This window comes from Macaca thibetana, chromosome 3, assembly GCF_024542745.1.
Source record: "Macaca thibetana thibetana isolate TM-01 chromosome 3, ASM2454274v1, whole genome shotgun sequence".
Taxonomy (NCBI): Eukaryota; Metazoa; Chordata; class Mammalia; order Primates; family Cercopithecidae; genus Macaca; species Macaca thibetana.
Window position 1 is genome coordinate 57,029,611 of NC_065580.1, and position 22,264 is coordinate 57,051,874.

General features: G+C 39.8%; 2 protein-coding genes across 8 annotated transcripts in view; one reads left to right on the forward strand and one right to left on the reverse strand.

Moving 5' to 3' along the window:
• Positions 1-842: 842 nt before the first annotated feature.
• Positions 843-5,791, reverse strand: TMEM60 (transmembrane protein 60). 2 transcript variants are annotated; one of them, XM_050782781.1, is made up of 2 exons: positions 5,479-5,791; positions 843-1,538 (listed from the first exon to the last, which is right to left on the reverse strand). In XM_050782781.1, the coding sequence occupies exon 2, from the start codon at positions 1,486-1,488 to the stop codon at positions 1,087-1,089; it is 402 nt and encodes a 133-aa protein (XP_050638738.1). In that variant the 5' UTR covers positions 1,489-1,538; positions 5,479-5,791; the 3' UTR covers positions 843-1,086. The 2 variants fall into 2 exon arrangements, with proteins under 2 accessions (XP_050638738.1, XP_050638737.1); XM_050782780.1 differs by having other exon boundaries at positions 5,296-5,788.
• A 21-nt stretch (positions 5,792-5,812) lies between these two features.
• Positions 5,813-22,264, forward strand: part of PHTF2 (putative homeodomain transcription factor 2) — a 160,002-nt gene continuing 143,550 nt past the window's right edge. For 3 of the 6 annotated variants that reach the window (XR_007723983.1, XM_050782751.1, XM_050782755.1), the window contains exon 1: positions 5,813-6,012. The gene's annotated coding sequence lies outside the window, so the exon portion shown is untranslated. Of the gene's footprint in view, positions 6,125-6,539; positions 6,869-22,264 lie in introns of those variants that run through there. The other 3 variants (XM_050782754.1, XM_050782752.1, XM_050782753.1) reach the window with 3 other exon arrangements.

Sequence of the window (22,264 nt, forward strand, 5' to 3'; positions counted from 1 at the left end):
ATCTCTGCCTCCTGGGTTCAAGCGATTCTCCTGCCTCAGCCTCCCGAGTAGCTGGGACTACAGGCATCCGCCACCATGCCCAGCTAATTTTTGTGTAGTACAGATGGGGTTTCACCATGTTGGCCAGGATGGTCTCGATCTCTTGACCTCATGGTCTGCCCGCCTTGGCCTCCCAAAGTGCCGGGATTACAGGCGTGAGCCACCGCACCCAGCTTTTCTGCTTTTTTAACATGCCACCTCAGAATTATTTGTCCCAACCAGAAGATAGAGGTAATAATGAATTTAGCCTAGATAAAAATCTGTCAAACTCAGATTCTTTCTAAATGTAAATACAAAATGGCATCCCTGTTTTAGTAACTAGGTTTTTTTTTTCCTTCATAATTTAGAAACACAAATGGCCATTTACTTTGGTCATAATACAATCGTCGTATATTAAACTTCTATTCAAATATGTAGGTTTTGTTTTGTTTTTGAGATGGAGTCTAGCCCTATTATTGCCCAGGCTGGAGTGCAGTGGTGTGATTTTGGCTCACTGCAACCTCCACCTCCAGGGTTCAAGTGATTCTCCTGTCTGAGCCTCCTGAGTAGCTGGGATTACAGGCGCCCACCACCATGCCTGGCTAATTTTTGTACTTTTAGTAGAGACGGGGTTTCACCATGTTGGCCAGGCTGGTCCTGAACTCCTGACCTCAAGTGATCCACCTGCCTCGACCTCCCAAAGTGCTGGGATTACAAGTGTGAGCCACCTCGCCTGGCCCAAACATGTAGGTTAAAGGTTTTATATTTACTTACTTTAGATACTGACCATATACAACAGATTATTCAAGAGTCATGTAGAAAAATGAGGTCCAAAACAAACTTTATTTACATAGAGACAATAAGGATCTCAATAACTCAAATACTGAATAATTAAGCTGTAGGTTGACTAGAAGTCCGTGATTCACCAATCCTGTTTTATGGAAGTAGTATAAAACTACATTTGTTATTTTCCCTCAGTTCTCTGGTATTCTTGAAGCTTGAAAGATTCAGAACACTTTAATGGTAACTTGTTGAACAGCAATAGAAATGAGATGATGTACTTAAAAGTCAGTCTCTCACAAAAAAGACGTTATATCCGAGTTCTGTTAAAGCCCCAGTCAGCAAGGCCCATAAAGGAATGAAGACATAGGATAGATTCATGGTAGTAAACTGTTCCAGTTTAGCACAGAGTGCGAGGCAGAAGGCTAATTTAAGTAACATTGCAATGAGGTACCAGGCTTTTTTTTTAATATTGTGTGATCCATGTCGAGGGTCAAAGCCAGACTTACACCGCCCAGCCATTTTCACAATCAGCATGACAAGAAGGATAGTATCAAATATCCAGACTGGAATAAATATGAGGAACCAGTTCCAAGGTGCCTTCTCATCCAGTTTCAACACCAACATGATCAAGAAGAGTAATGTGAAAAGCCAGGTGAGTAGTACTCTCTGAGCCAAGGACATTCTCATTTAAACAGTTTAAAGAGGCTGTTGCAGGATCGAAAAAAAGGAAATACACCCTAAGAGAAGGAGAAAAAGTCAAGATTGTTTTGATACCAGAAAAAAAGTATAACTTCCATTCCTAGTGAACAAAACTGGTTCTTTCCCAACTGACTTCCTAATTTTGAAAACATTCTACTATTCTTCCTTACAAATCCTCTAAAACTTAGTGATCATTGACATTATATCCACCATTCCTTACAGCCCATGACAAAATACAATTTTTAGTATATCCACTGTATAAGCTCTATTCAAAATGTCAGGTGATTCCTTTTCAATGCTATCACTCAAGTCCAGGCACTTACAACTTTATTCTTGCACCGCAAAGATGTTCTTCATCTTCCTATACATTTGTAAATCTGTAATTTTTCATTCAGTTTCAAGGGGTACAAAGAAAAAAGCATTCAAAGTAGTGAAAAAGGGAAAGGTGGGTATCAAGCTGAGAAGAGTTTTAATAGAAGGGAATGGGAAGGGTGCACGACTCACGCCAGTAATCCCAGTACTTGGGTAGGAGAAGGTGGGCCTATCACTTGAGCCCAAGAGCTCCACGCCAGCCAGGGCAATATAGCGAAACCCTGTCTCTACAAAAAATAAAAAAATTGGCAAGGCGTGATGGTATGCACCTTGTAGTCGCAGCTACTGAGAGGCTAAAGTGGGAGGATTGCTTGAGTCCAGGAAGTCGAGGCTGTAGTGAGTGACCCGTGAGATCGTGCCACTACACTCCAGCCTGGGCAACAGAGTGAGATCCTGTCTCAATCAATCAATCCATCAATAAAAGGAGGGAACGATTAATAAAAATTACAAGAATATAAAGTAGAATTAACATTTTAGTGGCTGGAGGCAGTGGCTCATGCCCATAGTCCTAACCCTTTGGGAGTCCAAGCAAGGCAGGTGCATCTCTTGAGCCCAGGAGTTCACGACTAGTCTGGGCAACATGGTGAAACCCCGTCTCTACTAAAAATACAAAAAATTAGGTGCAGTAGCACGTGCCTGTATTCCCTCCTACTCGTGATGCTGAAGTGGGAGAATCACCTGAACCCGGGAAGTCAAGGCTGCAGTGAGCCATGTTGCTCACTGCACTCCAGCCTAGGCGATGGGAGTGAGACCACTGTCTAAAAAAAAAAAAATTGTAAAGAGGTTGTTAGGCTATATAATATAAAAGGCATTGGTAACACTGGATTTTCACATAGTCTGAAACTTATATTCTTAAATTCTCACTTATTTTCTCATAAAAATTCTTACAAATATCTTCTTGATATAATAGTTTTTTTCCTTTTAACAATACTCTCACTGATTTGTGGAGATATATATATATATAAAACTACTTGTTATCCATTCAATAATCAGGACCACCTAATAACTTTTGATGTTTTGTGATTATTAGATGCTAAATTTTGGGGGCTATTTCTTATATCACTATTCTGCCTCACTGATCCATATGTTTCTCTTTTGCACTAATACTGTATGACTTACTGTTGCTCTAGGAATGTATTAATATCTGGAAGACCTAGTATCTACTAGCTGTTCTCTTTTCTAGAATCTTTTTTTCTTTTTTGAGATGGAGTCTCACTCTGTCACTCAGGCTGGAGTGCAGTAGCACGATCTCGGGTCACTGCAGCCTCTGCCTCTCGGGTTCAAGTGATCCTCCCACTTCAGTTTCCCAAGTAGCTGGGGTTTCACCATGTTGGCCACGCTGATCTCGAACCCCTGATCTCAAGTGATCCACCCACCTCAGCCTCCCAAAGTGTTGGGATTACAGGTGTGAGCCATCATGCCGGCTTCTTTTCTAGAATATTTTCTATTTTGTCCTTGCAGTTTTTCAATGCTAAAATTGCTAAGCTGATTCTTAAAAACTTAGAATTTTGATTGTGAATGCATAAAACTTAGGGATAGCATTTATTTTATTTAATCTTCACATAGAGGTTTATGATATGTTCCTCTACTTAAGTTTTTTATACCAACCTTTATGACCATTTGGAAAAAGGATAAGTAGAATGGGAAATCAGAAGCCAGACTGTATGCAGTTAACAGAAGATCAAGAAATGGAAACAATTGAGAACACTTTATTCCTTTGAGGCATTTGGAGAAGAGAAAATGAAAGATAGGGTATATGAAACTGAAAGAAGAAATTTTCAGGAAAGGAAGAATTTATGACTACAAACAGAGAAATAAGCCAATGGGGAATGGCCCTGAAGATGAGAGAGGATACTTGATGGAAAGAGAAAAAGATCAGAAGGTGCTACCCATAGGAACAAAAGCATGCGTGGTAGGAGGAAAGATGCAGGAAGATAATAGAGAAAAGGTGAAGAAACTGGCTAATTGAGCCAAATACCCTAGATTAGCGTGCTCAATTATGTTTTAGAACTAACTTTGATGTACTGTGCAACATCTATACTACTTTAAATAGTGGATGGCTATCACGGTGCAAGAGGACACATCTGTTCTATTTCAACAGTTAAGTATGAGTCTCCTAACTCACCTCTTTTCCCTTATACCCATCTAGTGGCACTTAAACTTGTTTACTTAATTGGCACAGGCTTCATACTGCAGTACTTTTGCTCCTAAGGAGGCATTTTTCTGTGTTGGTTTCCTTTCCCGGCCAGAGGCTGCCATATAGTGGGATGTGGGACTGAATTTGGAAGCAGGGTTGGATGGGTGTGTGTTGATTAATAACCACGGATGGATTTCATCCTGTAAATTGCACAATCCCCATCTCCAATCTATCTGGCCGTTTTTGTGAACCTCTGAAAAACGGTTTACGATTATACATTTGCTTAAACCTAACTGTTCCATCTGCCATCAGATAAGACAAGCTTCATTTTTTCCTTATATTTGGCTGCACTCACCACAGGTGCTTTAAGGCTGGAGGTGAAAGGATGCAAGTAACAATCTTATCGTGCCTACAAGATTTATAATGTGGGATGTAACAAAATTCTGTTCTTGCACGAAAATACCCTCAGTGGGGAAGCACTGCTGATACTTAAATGACGATTGAAGGATTGTACGCTTGTAGGCTGAGCTACAACGATGACATACGATCCCAGTTTTACATTTACGTCTTCATCAATTTGGGCAGTCGTTATGTTTCCTACTATTCTCTCCACATGAAAGGGGGAGGTGCGTACTCCAAAAATGTGCTCAACTAAAATGTTTCCCATTTAAGGTGGCTATTTCCTGCACTAGGAAGACACTTAAATATTTGTTAATGATTCCTTATTCATTTTTAAAACCTTCGGAGTGACCCCGTTATGGAAATATATAGAGCCCCACCCACATCGCCCGCGGGTGGGTATCAGCCCCCATTTCCCTTCTCTCGCCACTGCCAGTACTCTACCAAGTGAACCTGCCTCATCCCAAAGATAATTTTGCTTCATGAGTCCACATATTTATTCTTCATAATGAGTTGCTTTTGAAAAGCCTTGCAGCAACGGCCTTGCCAAAGGAACAGCGTTCTGCTTACAACTTAGCTTATCTGGGGGCCTACTTGCCCCTGGAACTTCAGGACGCTCCTAAACTATACTTTCCCTTCTGCAAACACCGACAGTCGGCTCGCGGCGCCCCACCCGGACGCTCCCCTTTTATGGGCTGTGGGCCCAGCACACGTTGGAGTTTACTAAGGTTCCTGCTGGATGCGCACAGAAGCCCTGGAGCCAAGCAGGCGTGTGCGCGTTTGGGGCTGGCTGTGTGATGGGTTGGGGGTCGGCCGCACAGCCCACGGAAGCATCAGGAGACCAGCGCCGGTCTACCGTGCGGGCTAGGGCAGAGCCCCAGACTCACCTGGCAGCGCCACCGGCCGGAGAGCGGAGAGGGACGCGAAGATCAGGAAATTCGCCAGTTTGGATGCTTGTCCTTTTCCGCACTTTTCCCCCCATTAAATCCAGAACCCGTCACATGATAATTAAGAAAAAAATTCAGTTCCGCCTCCCCAAAACACTGCGTTATAGGATCTCTCAGTCCTACCTCAGTGCCGCGCCCACATCCGGGGCTGGTTCTCACCGCCCCTGAGCCTATCCTATAGGTAGGGAGGACGCCAATCTGGATTCAGAGGTCCGTTTTCCGCGGTAATTGGACCATTTGTCCTCCGGTGTAAACCAACCGACTTTCCTAACTTTCGGGTTAGACAGAAAGGCGGCAATAAAAAGCCCCATTGGTCCCGCCTCTCTACTGTCACGGGTTAGGAGGGAAATCAGTCCAAGTTCAGCCTGGAGTTTCCGTGCTCCCATTGGGCCCACAGATGTTAATCAGAGCAGCCGGCGCTCAGCTCCGCCCTCTCGGGACGCCCCGCCCCTCCTCCCATCCTCCCTGCCCGCGCGCAGTGACTGCAGGCTCCGGCGCAAAATCCTGCGGGAGAGGGGGTGGGGCAACGCTCTGGAGGCAGCGCGCCCGCCGGCAGCCTCGTTGTGGCTCCTCGGGCTCTGTCGGCGGCGGCGCTAGCTTCGGAGTCTCCCGCGCGCACCTCAGCCGCCTCCTAGCGGCGCGGCGCCCGCTCCTACGGTAAGAGCGGCATCACCTCCGCGCTCGGGTGGGCCGTGTGGAGGTCGTCGAGTTCTGACACAATCTCGAGGATGGATCGGGACGAGGGAGGATAGCGGTCGTCGGGATGGAGGTGGGGGCTCCGGGGCCAGCGCGTCGCCCTCCGCCGCCGGCGTCTTTCCCGGCAGTCTCCCGTACCTGAGGGCCGGAGTCAGCCGCGACCCCCTCCTATCAGTCGGCTGGTGGCGGAGGCTCAGCCGCCTTCCCCCCGAGCTCGCGCGGTCCTCAAGCCTTGATGGTGACGGGCCGAACCCCAGCACCGCCACCCGCCCCTCGGGCCCCGCTCCCAGGCCCCTGTCCTTTGCTTCCTTCCCTTAGCGCTGTGCTGAGGGGACGTCGGGTCCTGGAAGGGCGTTCAGGGGTCTCGGGTGGCTAGCCCGGCGGGCAGGGAGAGGTCAGCTAGCGGCCGGAGGAGCGGGCTCGGGGAGGGGGGGCGGCGGCTCGCGCGCTGGCGGAGGTGGAAGGAGGGTCGCTGCCCTGCCCCCTCTGAGCAGGCGGCAGTCGAGTTTTCCGATCCCAACACGGCGGAGAGGGTGCTGAGATGCTAGGCATGGGCCTTAAGGGGTAGTTCCCGTCTGGAAACAATACCGTGCTCCAACAGCATGCTTCGGTTTTTCTTATTTTTATCTGCCCAGTGTTGACAGCCAGCATTCTGGTATTGTCCTTCGAGTCATGGCTTTCTAACTCAGCACCTCCTTGTGTAACTTCAGGGATCATTCTGTCACTAATCTGTCACCCTTTTTATTTTTAGCGTGGCAAAAACAAGGAACTGCCTTATACTAACCTGTGCAGGATCTGGAACAATTTATTAATCTCAGTGCGTACTTTACATGCCAAGTAATTTTGAAATTCATGGTGAATATTAAATATTTTGTAGTTTTCGGTTACTTTCTTTGTGTATAGTATATCCTCCTTGCTTTGAGACTACTTTTTAGGTGTGATACTTTAATCTTACAGTTTTTGGTTAGCTTTTGCCATTTTTAAACGTTTTTTTCATTTTTTTTCCTCCAAGACTTTGGCTAGAGACTTAGTATTTGATCTTGTTTTCAGGTATTTTTGTAAAGTTTGTTTTCTTTCAAACTGGGCTTTTTTCACCGTATTTTTAATACTGGAAGGGGAATTCTGAGAGTCTGGAAACTGCGCACTTTAGCCTAAAGAGCCACAAAACAGTATAACAATTTGAAATCCTAACTTGGATATGGTGTATGGACTGCACATTTTAAGAGAAGGAAATGGATATGCCTTATCAGTTGCAGTGGCTCAACCTCCATAACCTAGAGGAGAGGAATCTGGAGGTCTGGGGAGAATGAGCCGTGTCTGGGGCCAGAAACAAAGTGGTTCCAGGAAATTTTTTTGCTCCAGAAATAGCCTGCCTCCCACACAGACTAGCTGTCTGAATGCATCTGATAGTTTTAGGTTAGGTGTTAGTGAGGTGGAGAGTTTTCGTGTTCTAATTTTGACCACTTTCTGGTGGAGCATGAAAATGTGGTGAGTAAACAAGTATAGTATACAATAGGGGCACTCTTGCATAGTCAAGCCTCCAAGAGTAAACTTTCTTTGAGCCCAAACTGGCACTGGACAGTTGGCCTTAAAAATAAGGTGACCCACCCAGTTTTTAAACCATGAACCTTTTTTGGCTGGTCCATTTAATGCAGAATTGCAAGGAATTTGTAACGAAAAAAACCTTCACTAAAATGAAGAGAATTTAGGGTGTCATGTGGATAAAATGAGACTCGAAATAGTTGGACTACTTGTATATTATTTAATCATTTTAGTCCTGTGAGATGGGTACTGATTACTGTCATTTTATAGATGAGCAAACCAAGACTTAGTTAACTAATTTGTTCAAGATTTCTTCCCTAATGAGTCAGTAGAGGTGAGATTTACACCTATACACTCTGATTCCAAAGCCTACATTCCAAGCCATTATACTTTATTACCACAGTAAAATTGGATTCTTGGAGACTTTATAGTAGGAGACTACTCAGTGGAAAATAATGCTGCAAAACCGTAAATTGAATCCACTATTGTACATAGTAACACTTTGAGATCATTGTATAATAGGCACTATTGGATTTTGCTGAAGATAAAGGGATGGAGTTACCTTCTCTGTGTTTGAGGAGCATCCATTTGATGGGAGAGATAGGTATTTGAACAAACTATGATAATACAATACGATATATACAGATTCAGCATCTGTAAACTGAAAATCTGAAATGCTGTAAAATCTGAAACCTTTTGAGTGTCAAGATGTTGCCACAAGACACTTGACTTCATATGACAGGTTACAGTCAAAATACAGTCAAGCCGGGCGCGGTGGCTCACGCCTGTAATCCCAGCACTTTGGGAGGCCAAGGAGGGTGGAGCACCTGAGGTCAGGAGTTCAAGGCCAGTCTGACCAATATGATGAAACCCCGTCTCTATTGAAAATACAAAAAAAATTAGCCGGGCATGGTGGCATGCACCTGTAGTCCCAGCTACTCCGGAGGCTGAGACAGAAGACTCACTTGAATCCAGGAAGTGGAGGTTGCAGTGAGCTGAGATTGTGCCACTGCACTCCAGCCTGAGTGACAGAGCAAGACACCATCTCAAAATAAAAAATAAAAAAAGTCAAAACTTTGTTTCATGCACAGAATTATTTTAAAATGTTACATAAAATTACCTTCGGGCTATGTGTATAAGGTGTAAATGAAACATAAATGAATTTTGTGTTTATACTTGGGTCCCATCTCTAAGATATCTCTTTATGTATATGCAAATATTCCAAATCCAAAATGCTTGTGGTCCCAATAATTCTTGAGACAAGAATTCAGTTAAAGTATAGACAGTCTGGATTTGAATTCCTGAAACATAATACCAAACCTCTTTTAGCATCAGTTCCCTTATCTGTTTAATGGAAAGGATAATACTTCAAAGACGATATTAAGCCTTAAATAAAATATATAAAGTACTGGCACATGGAAAGCAGTGAATAAAAAAGAAACAATAATTTTAAGAGAGAACTAGTTGGGTTTCAGGGGAGCTAACACTGAAGCCTTAAAGGTCTGAAGGTGGTATTTGTAGGTGGGGAAGGAGGGCATTCCATGCGGAACAGGAAGAGGCAGAGTCTCAGAACAGAAATGTGGATTGCTGAGGGAATGGTAAGTAATTGTAGCTTTGTATAAAATGTATGTGTGAAGGCCAGGTTTAAGTGATAATGGTATGTAAATGTGATTGGACAAAGTGAGTACTACCCAATTTTGATAATTGGAAATTGCATACTTAGATACTAAAATTACAGGAAAACCTCAGCAGTTTGTCCATTATTACATGTTTATTTAATATTTACCTTCCAATACTTATTTTCCCAGTTCAAAGTAAGACTCGAAGAATTCCAAAGTGACGGTTGCCATCCTTTAACCCCTTTACCTAGTCTGTAACCACCTGGAGTCATTATTGCAAACTCCCCTTTGCATATTTTGACTGTCTTTTCTTAACCCCTACTTGATATATGATAGTGGGCCAGAATTTTTTTTATTTTGAGACAGAGTCTCATTCTGTCTTCCAGGTTGGAGTAGAAGTGCGATCACTGTAAAACCTTGAACTGTCAGGCTCAGGCAATCGTGTTGCCTCAGTCTCCTGAGCAGCTACACCTGCAGGCATGCACCACTGTGTCCAGCTAATTTTTTAATTTTTATTTTTTTGTAGATACAGGGTCTTGCTATGTTGGGCAGGCTAGAGACCTCAAGCAATTTTCCCACCTTGGCCTCCCAAAGTCTTGGGATTACACATGTGAGCCTCCACACCTGGCCAGGGTGTTTTAAATTGGGACTGCCCTTGAAAATCTGAGAAAGTCTCATGCTTCTGTCTTCTCAGATTAATACCGAACCATAAATACATTAAATTTACAAATCTGAAACATCACTTGATGACCAGAATCATGTGAAAGTGGAAAATATTAAGTGACATTTAGGAAAACTGCATTTTTAGTCTACCTTGTTAGTCTCATGAAAATTGCTAATGTGACACAAAATATAGAAGTGAGTTTTCAGATGAGAACAACTGACTGCTTCCTAGAACAGGTAGTTGTAGAGCACTAGGAATGAAAATATGCTGGATTTTATTCTGGGTACTGAACAGGAACTGGGGCAGGAAATAGCTGTGGCTGAACCACTACCTGATAATAATCATAACATGATTAAATTTGACATTTAAGGAGAGGAAGTAAAGGGAAAAGTGCATAGTGTGCAGCTTTCCAGTTGCAAAAACAGTTCAAGAAAGGGGCTGTTCAAAGTATATCTACAGCAGTTTTAAAGACATGTAGGCACTCATATTTGTTGCATGAATGAAAGTACTTTTGTAAGACCTTCTGTATAGGATTTGTTACAGATAGCAAAAAATGTATGAAACTTAGGTGGCACGGGTTTTGGTGCTCTATAGACCTAGGTTCAAGGCCTGATACTGACATCACTGGTTGTGTGACATTGGACTCCTTATGTAATATTTTTGAGGTTCAGTTTTATTTATTCACCAAATGGAGTTACCTACTTTCTGAGATTTTAAGAATTAAATGAGATAATAATGTATGTAAAGCACTTAACATATTCTTGGTTTATAAGACTAGCTCAAAAAGTGGTTGCTGCAATTATTTGACTAAGTTGAACAGGCGTGTGTGCGTGTTTGTATGTATGTTTTAAAATACCAATTCCCAGATAGAATAAGAGAAGCCAGAAAATGTCCAACAAGCAAATAAAACCTTAAAAAGAGGCAATAGGATTCAACAGGTAGAGTTGAATAATCATTTTACCCACACAAAAGAAGGGAAAATATATGGAGAGAGCTTCACATTATCAACTTTTTTCTGAAGAAAGTACATCAAATTCATTAAACCAGATGGAGTGCATAAATAAGGTTTTGCTATTCGAAATGACAATGAAAAACATAAGTGAAGTAGGGTTTCAATACCATGAATTAAGTGTATAGGGAAAGGGACTCGTTTTCTCAAATCTCTTAACCACTTTCTTATTTCTAAAATTGTTTGACAAGGAAAAGCTATTAATTGTATAGTTATGGGAATGCTTTAATTGCAAGTAATCCTGGGAGACAGAGCATACTGATTTATCTACACAGATTTCCTGCGTATTCATTCCGTATATCCCATTGTCTTTTGTGTGTCTTTTAGGTGCTGAATGTATGAATGCATCATTTGTTGAAAAATAAACCCATCTTCTTGTTCCTAAATCTGTTTTACCCTTGTAGTCTCTATCTTAATGAGGGTTCTTTTTTTCGTTTGATATAGAGTTTTGCTCTTGTTGCCCAGGCTGGAGTGCAATGGCGCGATCTCGGCTCACTGCAGCCTCCTTCTCCTGACTTTAAGCAATTCTCCTGCCTCAGCCTTGCGAGTAGCTGGGATTACAGGTGCCCGTCACCATGCCCAGCTAATTTTTGTATTTTTAGTAGAGATGGGGTTTCACCATGTTGGCCAGGCTGGTCTTGAACTCCTGACCTCAGGTGATCCACCCGCCTTGGCCTCCCAAAGTGCTGGGATTACAGGCGTGAGCCACCATGCCTGGCCTTAATGAGGGTTCTTTTAGTGTTCAAGCCAAGAGTCATGTGGTGTCCTTACTCTGTTCCTCTCCATATCTTTAATTGCCAGTCAATTACTACATCTAGTCCTCTGTCTGCTTCTACTAACATCCATCTTTCAATCTGGCCTGGTCCCAACACCCACAATTAAGAAAAAAACAAAACAACCATTGCCACTGACTTAGTTCAAACCTCATTATTGTCCCCAAATTATGTCATTTATTTCCTTTTAGGAAATTAAATTCTTCACACAGCTTCTTCACACAGTTCTTCACACAGCTTCCTTCAGAATAATTTTGCTGAAATACCAACATAATGATATCAAAATTATATTTTTAGTGTCTGCACATGACGGTTAATAAATATTTGATCCTTCCATGTATCTTAAACTTCAGACAATACTAAGTGACTTACATATATAGGCTTGTTAGGCTTGGGATTTTCTTTGTGGGAAGGATTTTAACTGTAAATTCAATTTCTTTAATAGACACAGACTTACTCAGTTTATTTCTTCTTGAGTTAGCATTGATAGTTTGTATTTTCCTAGGAATCTGTTCATTTCATCTAAAGTTGTTAAATTCATTGGCATAAAATTATTCATGACATTTTCTTATTAATCTTTTTAATATCTGTAAGACATATAGTGCTGTCCTCTCTCTCATTCTGACTGCTGTCTTTTCTCTTTTCTCTCCTGTTCTCCTGGCTAGAGGTTTATTGATCTATTTTATTGATCCTCTCAGAGAACCAGTTTTTAGTTTTTTGTATTGATTTTCTATCCTCAATTTCACTGGTTTCTATTCATCTTTATTATTTTTGTTTCTACTGTTTATTTTGCATTTTATTTGTTCTTGATTTGCTAGAATCTTAAGTTGGAAGCTTGGCTCATAATTTGAAACATTTATTCTTCTCGGAAAGGAGTGTTTAATTCTATAAAATTCTCCCCTAAATAGTGTTTTGACTGCATCTCATGAATTTTGATATGTTTTCATTTTAATTAAAGTTCAGAATCCTTGATAAATTCCTTTGTGATTTCTTTGACTCCACTTGTTATTTAGAAGTATGTAGATGAGTTTCCAAATATTTGGGGATTTTTCAGATATTTTTTCCTTAGTTCTAACTTGATTTCGCTGTGGTCAAAGAACATACATTGTATGTTTTGAATCATTTTAAATTTATTGAGACTTGTTTTATGGCCCAGATTATGGTCTGCCTTGGCAAATGATTCATTCACACTTGAAAATAATTTTGGGTGGAGTGGTTTATAAATGTCAGTCAAGGCTGGGTGGGATGGCTCACACCTGTAGTCCCAGCACTTTGGGAGGCCGAGGCAGGGGGATCATTTGAGGTCAGGAGTTCGAGACCAGCCTGGCCAACATGTTGAAACCTCGTCTCTACTAAAAGTACAAAAAATTAGCTGAGGTTGGTGGTGTGTGCCTGTAGTCCTAGCTACTCAGGAGGCTGGGGCAGAAGAATTCTTTGAACCTAGAAGGTGGAGGTTACAGCAAGATCACACCACTACACTCTAGCCTGGGTGACTCCATCTCAAAAAAAAAAAAGTCAGTCAAGTCAAGTTGGTTGATAGAATTGTTCAGGTCTTCTATATGTCCTTGTTGATTTTGTCTACTTGTTATATCAATTTTTGAAAGAATGGTATTGAATCTCTATAGATGTGGACTTGCTGATTTCTCCTTGCAATTCTTTAAATTTTTGCATTATGTATTTTGAAGTTCTATTGCTAGGTGCACGCATATTTATGATTGTTATGCTTGCTTGGTGAATTGGATCCCTTTATCATTGTGAAATGGACCTCTTTAATCCTGGTAATATGTTTTGCTCTGAAATCTATTTTGTATAGCCATTCGAGCTTTGTTTTCATTGGAGTTAACATGATATTTTTTTCCATCTTTTTACTTTCTACCTTTTTTATGTTTATATTTAAGTGAGTATCTGACAGATACACATAAAAATAGGTCTTGCTTTTGGGTCTTGGGTCTTGCTTTTTAAAATCCAGTTTCCTAATCTCTGCCTTTTAATTTAGACCATTTACATTTAATGTGATTATTGATATTATTGGGTTTAAGTCTATCATCTTGCTATTTGTTTTTTGTCTCATCTGTTCTTTCTACCTTTTTTGGATTCTTTGAGTATTTTTATGACTTCACTTTATAACCATTTTTGACTTGTCTGTAACTCTTTTTTTCTTGTAGTTTTGTTTGTAGTAGCTAGTATACATCATTATTACAGTCTACTTTTGAGTAATAAAACTACTTCATATATTTTATGAGAACCTTTTAACAGTATACTGTTTCCCCTTTCTGAAACTTTGTGCTGTTATTTGTGCTGTATATTTTAAATCCCAAACTATGTTGTTGATCTTTTAGCTTTAGTCAGTTCTCTTTTGAAGAGATTTAAACACACATACACACACATACATTTTATATACATAAAATTTTTTAAAGACTCTTAGATTTGCCCCTTTTAAGGTTGAATAATATCCTATCATATGTATGTACTATTTTTTGTTCATCCATTGATGGACATTTGGGCTGCTTCCGCCTTTTGCCTATTGTCAATAGTGCTGCTATGAATATGAGTGTGTGAGTATCTCTTTGAAACTCTGCTTTCAATTCTTTTGGATATATTCACAGAAATGCGATTGCTGAATCATATGGTAGTTCTATTTTTAATCTTTTTGTACCATTTTACAATTGCATCAACAGTGCAGAAGGGCTCCAATGTTTCCACATTTTCATCAATATTTATTTTCTGTTTTTTTTTGTTTTGTTTTTATGATAGCCGTCCTAATGGATGTAAGGTGATATCTTGTGGTTTTGATTTGTACTTTTCTGATAATTAGTGATGTTGAGCATCTTTTTGTGTGCTTGTTGGCCATTTGTGTATCATCTTTGGGCACATGTCCATTCAAATCCTTTGCCCATTTTTAAATCAGGTTATTTGATTTTTTGTTATTGTGTTGTAGGAGTCATCTATATATTCTGGATATCAACCCCTTACCAGATTTATGATTTGCAAATATTTTCTCCCATTCTGCAAGGGAGAAAAATATATGCCTTTTGATGCACAAAAGGTTCTAAGTTTGACGTAGTCCCATTTGTCTGTGTTTGCTTTTGTTGCCTATACTTTTGGTGTTATAGCCAAGAAATAATTGCCAAGTCAGATGTTATGAAGCTTTCTCCTGTGTTTTCTTCTAGGAGTTTTTTAGTTTTATTTCTTATGTTTAGGTGTTTAATCAATTTTGAGTTAAGTTTTGTAGAGGGTGTAAGATAAAGGTCCACCTTCATTCTTTTTGTTGTATCCCATTTTCCCAGCACCATTTGTTGAAGAGATTGTTCTTTTCCTACTGAGTGGTCTTGGTACCCTCATTGAAGATTATTTGACCACATATATGAGGGTTTATTTCTTGGGTCTTTATTACATTTGTTGATTTATCTTTATACCAATATCACACTGTTGTGATTACTGTTTTGTAATATGTTTTGAAATCAGGAAGTGTGAGTCCTCCAAATTTGTTGTTCTTTTTAAAAATTGCTTTGGCTATTTGGGGTCCCTTAAGATTCGATATATATTTTAGTATGAGTTTTTTGGTTTCTGCCAAAAATGCTCTTGGGATTTTGATAGGGATTGCACTGAATCTGTAGATTGCTTTGGGTAGTATGGAAATTTTAACCGTGTTACATTTCTCAGTCCATGAACATGGGATTTCTTTTCATTTATTTGAGTCTTTAATTTCTTTTAGCAATGTTTTAAATAATAGATGTTGCAATATCCTTGTTTACAAGTCCTTTCATCTTTGTCATTTGTGGGTCTGATTCTGTTTCCTCATCATGAATTATGTTTTCCTGTTTACTTATATGCCTGCTAATTTTTGTTTGAATGCCAGACATTTTGTATTTCACGTTGTTTAAAGCTGTAATTGGTCTTCCTGCTCCTTTTTGGTGATTCTTTCCATTGCTTCAGGTAATTTTTCCTACACTGCATATGCCAGTCAATATTCAACTGAAGACTTAAGGGGAATCCTCTACAGAGCTACAGAACTGTCTTTGTGCAGTTCTCTCCTCTTTGGATACTTTGCTCTAGGAATTCTAGCTGCCTTGATGTCTCTGAATACTCAAATCTGGCTTGTCAATGTAGGGATACTTCTGGGCTTTGGATTTTCCCCTTCTGGCACTGCATCCTGGAAACTTTGCAGACAGCACACTTGGACAATCATAGGGCTCACTTTTTGTTTCCACTCTTTCAAGGATGTGCTATCAGTTACCCAAATATCTGAAAACATTTCACTTTTTTTCCTAACTTTTTAGTTTTTAAATGGAGAGGAATAATCTGGTTCTCATTACTCCCATCATGGCTAGAAGTGGGAACTCCTGTATACTGAGTTTTGAAGTAATATTTTAAATGGAAAGTATAAAAAGTACCATTTTGGTTTTATTATTTTTAAATCCCAAATTTGTGTTTAGGGTGCATAAGCATTGTATAGCCAGAACCAGAGTAGACTATAGGTTTGATTGGCTGAATGTGTTTAGGTTCATTGTCAACATTCCTGTTTCCCTTGAAATAAATGTAGGCATATATGATGAGTTAAAAGGTAAGCAAATAATTGCATTTTCTTACATAAACCCAGTTCATTTTTTTTTTTTTTTTTTTTTTTTTTTTTTGAGTTGGAGTCTCTCTTTGTCACCCAGGCTAGAGTACAGTGGCGTGATCTTGGCTCACTACAACCTCCGCCTCCTGGGTTCAAACGATTCTCCTGCCTCAACTTCCCAAGTAGTTGGGACTACAGGCAGGCACCACTGTACCCAGCTAATATTTGTATTTTTAGTAGAGACGGGGTGTTGCCATGTTAGCCAGGCTGGTCTCAAACTCCTGACCTCAGGTGATCTGCCCACCTTGGCCTCCCAAAGTGCTGGGATTACAGGCATGAGCCACCACTCCCAGCTGAATGATGTTCAGTGTGAGATTGGTTGATTTTTCCTCGTGATTAGATTTGGGTTATGTATTTTATTTTTATTTTTTATTTTTGAGACAGAGGTTTGCTCTTGTGGCCCAGGCTGGAATGCAGTGGTGCCATGTTGGCTCACTGCAACCTCCACCTCTTGGGTTCAAGCGATTCTCCTGCCTCAGCCTCCAAAGTAGTTGGGACCAGGCACCCACCGCCATGCCCAGCTAATTTTTGTATTTTTAGTAGAGACAGGGTTTCATCATGTTGGCCAGGCTGGTCTTGAACTCCTGACCTCAAGTGATCCACCCACCTCAGCCTCCCAAAGTATTGGGATTACAGGCGTGAGCCACTGTGCCCAGCCCTGGGTTACGTACTTTAGGCAGGAATACTACAGACGTGATGTTGTGTACTTTCTAGTGCATTATATGAGGAGGGCAAATACTGTTATTTCTCCTATTACTGGTGATGATAACTTCTATAATTTAGTTAAGGAGATATCTGCCAGGTTTCTACAAGATAAAGTCACTGTTTTATTCTTTGTAATTAATACGTACCTGTGGTTAGATATTTTTAAGTTATGTTAGTATCCTACTACTCTTAAACTTACCCATTAATTTTAACATCTATTGATGATTCTTGTGTGAATCCATGATTATCAAGATGGGTGCCAAATGGTGATTTTTCTGATTTTGTAGTTTCTTTTATGTTTATTAGCTGACTTTTGTGATAAAGAAAAGCTTCTACCTCTTTTTTCACTTATTTATTCATATCAGTGTAGACTCATGGATTCTTGTTTTATTGTTTTGCCAATGACTCTATGATTCTTTGAGCATTTTCTTTCTGATCCAACAAGATATTCCACAGTCATCTGGTACTATCTCTGTGCCAGCCCTAGAGTAAGACATTTCTCTTAGCAATGTTGGTTTATTTTACTATGAAGTGGTATTTAGAGATCTAGGTGTTAGGTGTGCTTATTGCTACTGAGGAGTCATTGTTTCTAGGCCCTCTCAGTGGACGTAAAGTATATATGTATATGGATGAGTATATATATGTGTGGGTGTGTGTAATACACTTTTATTTTCAGAAAGAATATTAACTAGTGTCATGGCTGCTAAAAATAAAAAAGTGAATATAGGCTTAGGCTACATGATCAAGTGATCATATCCTTATCACAAGAAATTGTAGCTCCAATGTTTTGCATTCTTCAAATACATTGTTTTGTTGACTAACTGGATTCCAGGAATTACTTAGATCTTATCTGATGAGAAAAAGAACCTGTATGGTGAGGGGCCTGGAAATCATGTTATATAAAGAACAGGTGAAGGAACTGGGAACATTTAGTCTGGAAAAAGATAAATGACAACATATGCTTATTATATTAAGTTGTTTGAGGCAGAAGAAATGACACACATTTATTCTGTGTTCACTTAGAGTACATAATTAATACAGATGAATGTATTTTAAGAGAGAGATAAATTTATCTCTGCATAAGGAAAATTTTGAGGCGAGTTTTCCTCTAATGGAGTAAAATGACTTGAATACCTCAAACCCAATTATTATCTCTAATCAGGAGAAGCTTGCTTATTACATAATTTGTGTGTGCTGTAAGACATTAGAACTACTTGAGAGATGTCTAAGTATGCTATATTTAGTGGCTTAGTCAATAGTATGTTTCATGAGATGCATCACGAGGAAAGGATTCTGTTCTAAATAAATGTAAGAAATAATGTGTACATAATCTTCTATTGGATATTTATAATGCAGAGTAACGTGTTAAAAGGCTCTGAGAAGTCCTCAAGTAAGGAAACTTGTTTGACTTTTTCTAATGTAGTGGATATAGGAACAGGTGAGGTTATAGGTATAATCTAATAGTAGCCATACAGTAGTCATCTATAGATGCATGGTCTTTCTGTCTGTCTGTCTTTCTTTCTTTCTTTCTTTCTTTCTTTCTTTCTTTCTTTCTTTCTTTCTTTCTTTCTTTCTTTCTCTCTCTCTCTCTCTCTTCTCTTTTTCTTTCTTTCTTTCTCTCCCTCTCTCTCTCTCTTTCTTTCTTTCATTTTAAACCAGGCCTTCAAGCATTTTATCCTTTGAGTTACAAACAATCCAGTTACACACTCTTTTATACATGGTATTTAAACCAAGATATTAGATGTGATCATCAAGGGACTGTGTGAAGATAGAGATGTGCAAAAACTGAGCTCAGGGAGAAGAGGCAAACTAGCAAAGAAACTGAGAAGGAGTAAGTAAAGAGGAACAAACTGAAGAGAGTGGTTTCCCGGAAGCTAAGTGAATAAAGTGTTCCGGGAGAAGAGAACATGATCAGCTGTGCTTTATACTACCAGTAGGTTGAATAAGATAAGCAACCGAGACCTGACCATTGCATTTAGCGACTGGAAGTCATTGGTGTCCTTAAAGAGAGCTTTCAGTGGAGTACTGGGAGCAAAAGCATGATTGGATTGAGGAGAGGAGATGGAGAAGTGGGAGTAGATAGCAATGTTTTGCACTGAAAGGGAGAAGAGAAATGTATTTATTGAGCACCTTCTGTGTGTCATATTGCTGAAAATATTTAAGCAATGATGAAATATATGAGCTATACATAGCTTAGCTCATCATTCTGGCTTAAATAGTAGTTGCAGTATGTTTATTAAGTACTTTTCTCTGTGATGTAGATTTGAATGGACTAGAAATTGAAATATTGGTTTCCTGACTTACAGAAAATTTCTTCAGATTAAAAGAACATTGGGGATAGTGGCTGTTAAATTGTATTGCATTCTCCAGTTTCTAGGTGGTTTAGGCTAGTTGGCTTAGTAGTTTTATCAATCATGAATTGATGATCTGGACATGTTAATAACGATGTTACATAAAATAGTAAGATTTGGTGTCCAGTCGTATGTTCATCATTTTTAAAATGACCTAGTATCAAGAGTAATATTTAAAGCCACATATCCTAATTTTAAATTGGCCCCTGTAACCATAGGAGGAGAAAACTCAGGAAACACAATTCAGTCCTCATTTCTACTTCATTAACTTTCCATCTACCTTCTTGGAGCTAATTGCAAGCCCACTCTGTAAGTCCAATTGCGGCAACTTCTCATCGTTCACAGCTGTGTTAATATAAGGTCGCTGCAAACACTGAATTAGCCAATAGTGAAGCATTGCTCTTAGAGGAAATAAGAGTTGAGTTCCTGTGAGCCACTGGTCACAACATTTTTGTCATCAGTGATCAATCCATAACCTTGTTTCATATGTGTTTCTATTTAAAGACACCTTTTTTAATTTTGTTGTTAATTTTGTTAACATTGAACTGACAACCAATAGCACTATAACTCATATCTGAATGAAACTTAGCTAACACAGTATTTTCTCTGTAAGACACATTAAATCTTTCTTGCACTTAGGAGCACTAGACCGCATTTCAGCACTACGCTTGGGGGGCATTTTTTGTTTGTTTGTTTGTTTTTTGAGACGGAGTCTCACTCTGTCACCAGGCTGGAGTGCAGTGGTGCAATCTCGGCAATCTCGGCAATTTCTGTCTCCCTGGTTCAAGCTATTCTCCTGCCTCAGCCTCCCGAGTAGCTGGGATTACAGGCACGTGCCACCATGCCCAGCTAATTTTTGTATTTTTAGTAGAGATGGGGGTTTCACCATATTGACCAGGATGGTCTCAGTCTCCGGACCTCGTGATCTGCCTGCGTCGGCCTCCCAAAGTGCTGGGATTACAGGTGTGAGCCACCACGCCCAGTCCCGGGGGTGGTGGGGGGCATTTTTAAACAACAGTATCTAGGCCGGGTGCGGTGGCTTACGTCTGTAATTCAGCACTTTGGGAGGCTGAGGCGGGTGGATCACTGGAGGTTAGGAGTTCAAGACCAGCCTGACCAACATGGTGAAACCTAGTCTCTACTAAAAATACAAAAAAATTAGCCAGATGTGGTGGTGTGCACCTGTCATCGCAGCTGCTCAGGAGGCTGAGACAGGATAAGCATTTGAATCCGGGAGGCGGAGGATGCAGTGAGCTGATATCACACCACTGTAGTCCAGCCTGGGCAGCAGAGCGAGACTCTGTCTCAAAAATAAAATAAAATAAAACAGCAAAATCCCAACAAAAAGCAAAAAAAAAAAAAAAAAAGAAAAAGAAAAAGAAAAGCCTAAAACATGACACTTACACCACAAAAAGGACACTTGTTTATAGTATAACAGCTATCTTATTTAAGAAGATAGTGTCACCTTCTTCAGCCTTTGCTGGGAACATGCATGTTGGGAACCTCAGATTTTTCTCTGCTTTGTGCATGTCTGTAAATGACTGTAAAAGTACCAGGAGTATTGATTTTAGCAAACAGGCAGATTTGCAGATAATGAACTCTATGAAAGTGGCTGTCCAGTATGTTAAATGGAAATTTTGGAATATATTGCATAATTCCGTCATATTTATGATGGTAAGAATTCCAGTTTACTGAAGCTATAACTATTGGGAAATTGAAATTTAAAACTGGTTTCAATTTGTAGTTTTATCAAAGTTCTGCAGATAGATGTTTTCAGAGATAGTTATACAAAATTTAGGAAAATAGCAGCCCTAGAGCCCCTTTTCCACAGTTTCTGTTTCCCAGGGACAAACAGGTTCAGCTCTTTCAACTGATATTTTATTTACCATTCATAAAGATACGTGTTTGACTTCCAGTTACCTGCAGGGTCATAGATAAAGTGGATCTTTTATTTTAACAGCTTTCAACTAGTCTGCCTAAAGATGGGACTAACTTTATTCCCATTTCCAGGGGATGCTTAAACCATGAATCCCTGAAACTTTTTGATTTTATTGCATAAATTGGGTTAATATTCTCCTTTCTCTACTATTGCTGTCTGCTATCTCAGATCTGCTAGGTCAGTTACAAGTCACATATCTTCTTTCAAGCTTCATTTTTGTTGTTTTTTTCTCTGTTCTCTCTGTTCTTGTGTACGTATGCCTTTGCTGTCATTTCAGTTAGATATTGTAAGGGAGTAAAGTTAGATGCCTATGTTTAGTTCGCCTTTTTTTTTCTTCGTGGAAATTTGGTTGTTGTTTTTAATATATTAGAATAACTTTTTTTTTTCTTTGAGATAAGAGTCTTGCTCTGCCACCTAGGCTGAAATGCAATGGTACAATCTTGGCTGGCTGCAACTTCTGCCTCCTGGGTTCAAGTGATTCTCGTGCCTCAATCTCTCAAGTAGCTGGGATTACAGGTGTGTACCACCATGTCTGGCTAATTTTTGTATTTTTAGTAGAGATGGGGTTTCACCATGTCGGCCAGGCTGGTCTTGAACTCCTGACCTCAAGTAGTCTGCCCATCTCAGCCTCCCAAAGTGCTGAGATTGCAAGAGTGAGCCACCATGCCTGACATGAAATAACTTTTAATAGTTTGCCTGTTTATAGTACATGGGTCCAGGACAGATACACATTTTGTTTTGCTCAATTCAATTACATTATTTAGAAAATCTACTTTTATTAATTGACAGTGTACATATTTGAGGGGTACATAACGATGTTTCAATACATATAGTGTATAGTGATCAGATCAGGGTAATTGACATATACATTATTTCAAACATTATTTATTGTAGCTATTTGAACTGTATATTATTGTTAACGATAGTCATCTAACAGTGGTATAGAACACTAGAACTTATTCTTCCTATCTAGCTGTAATTTTGTAACCT

Bases quoted from the DNA above. Each gene is read 5' to 3' on its own strand.
- TMEM60 (XM_050782781.1), bottom strand. From the start codon at position 1,488: ATGAGAATGTCCTTGGCTCAGAGAGTACTACTCACCTGGCTTTTCACA.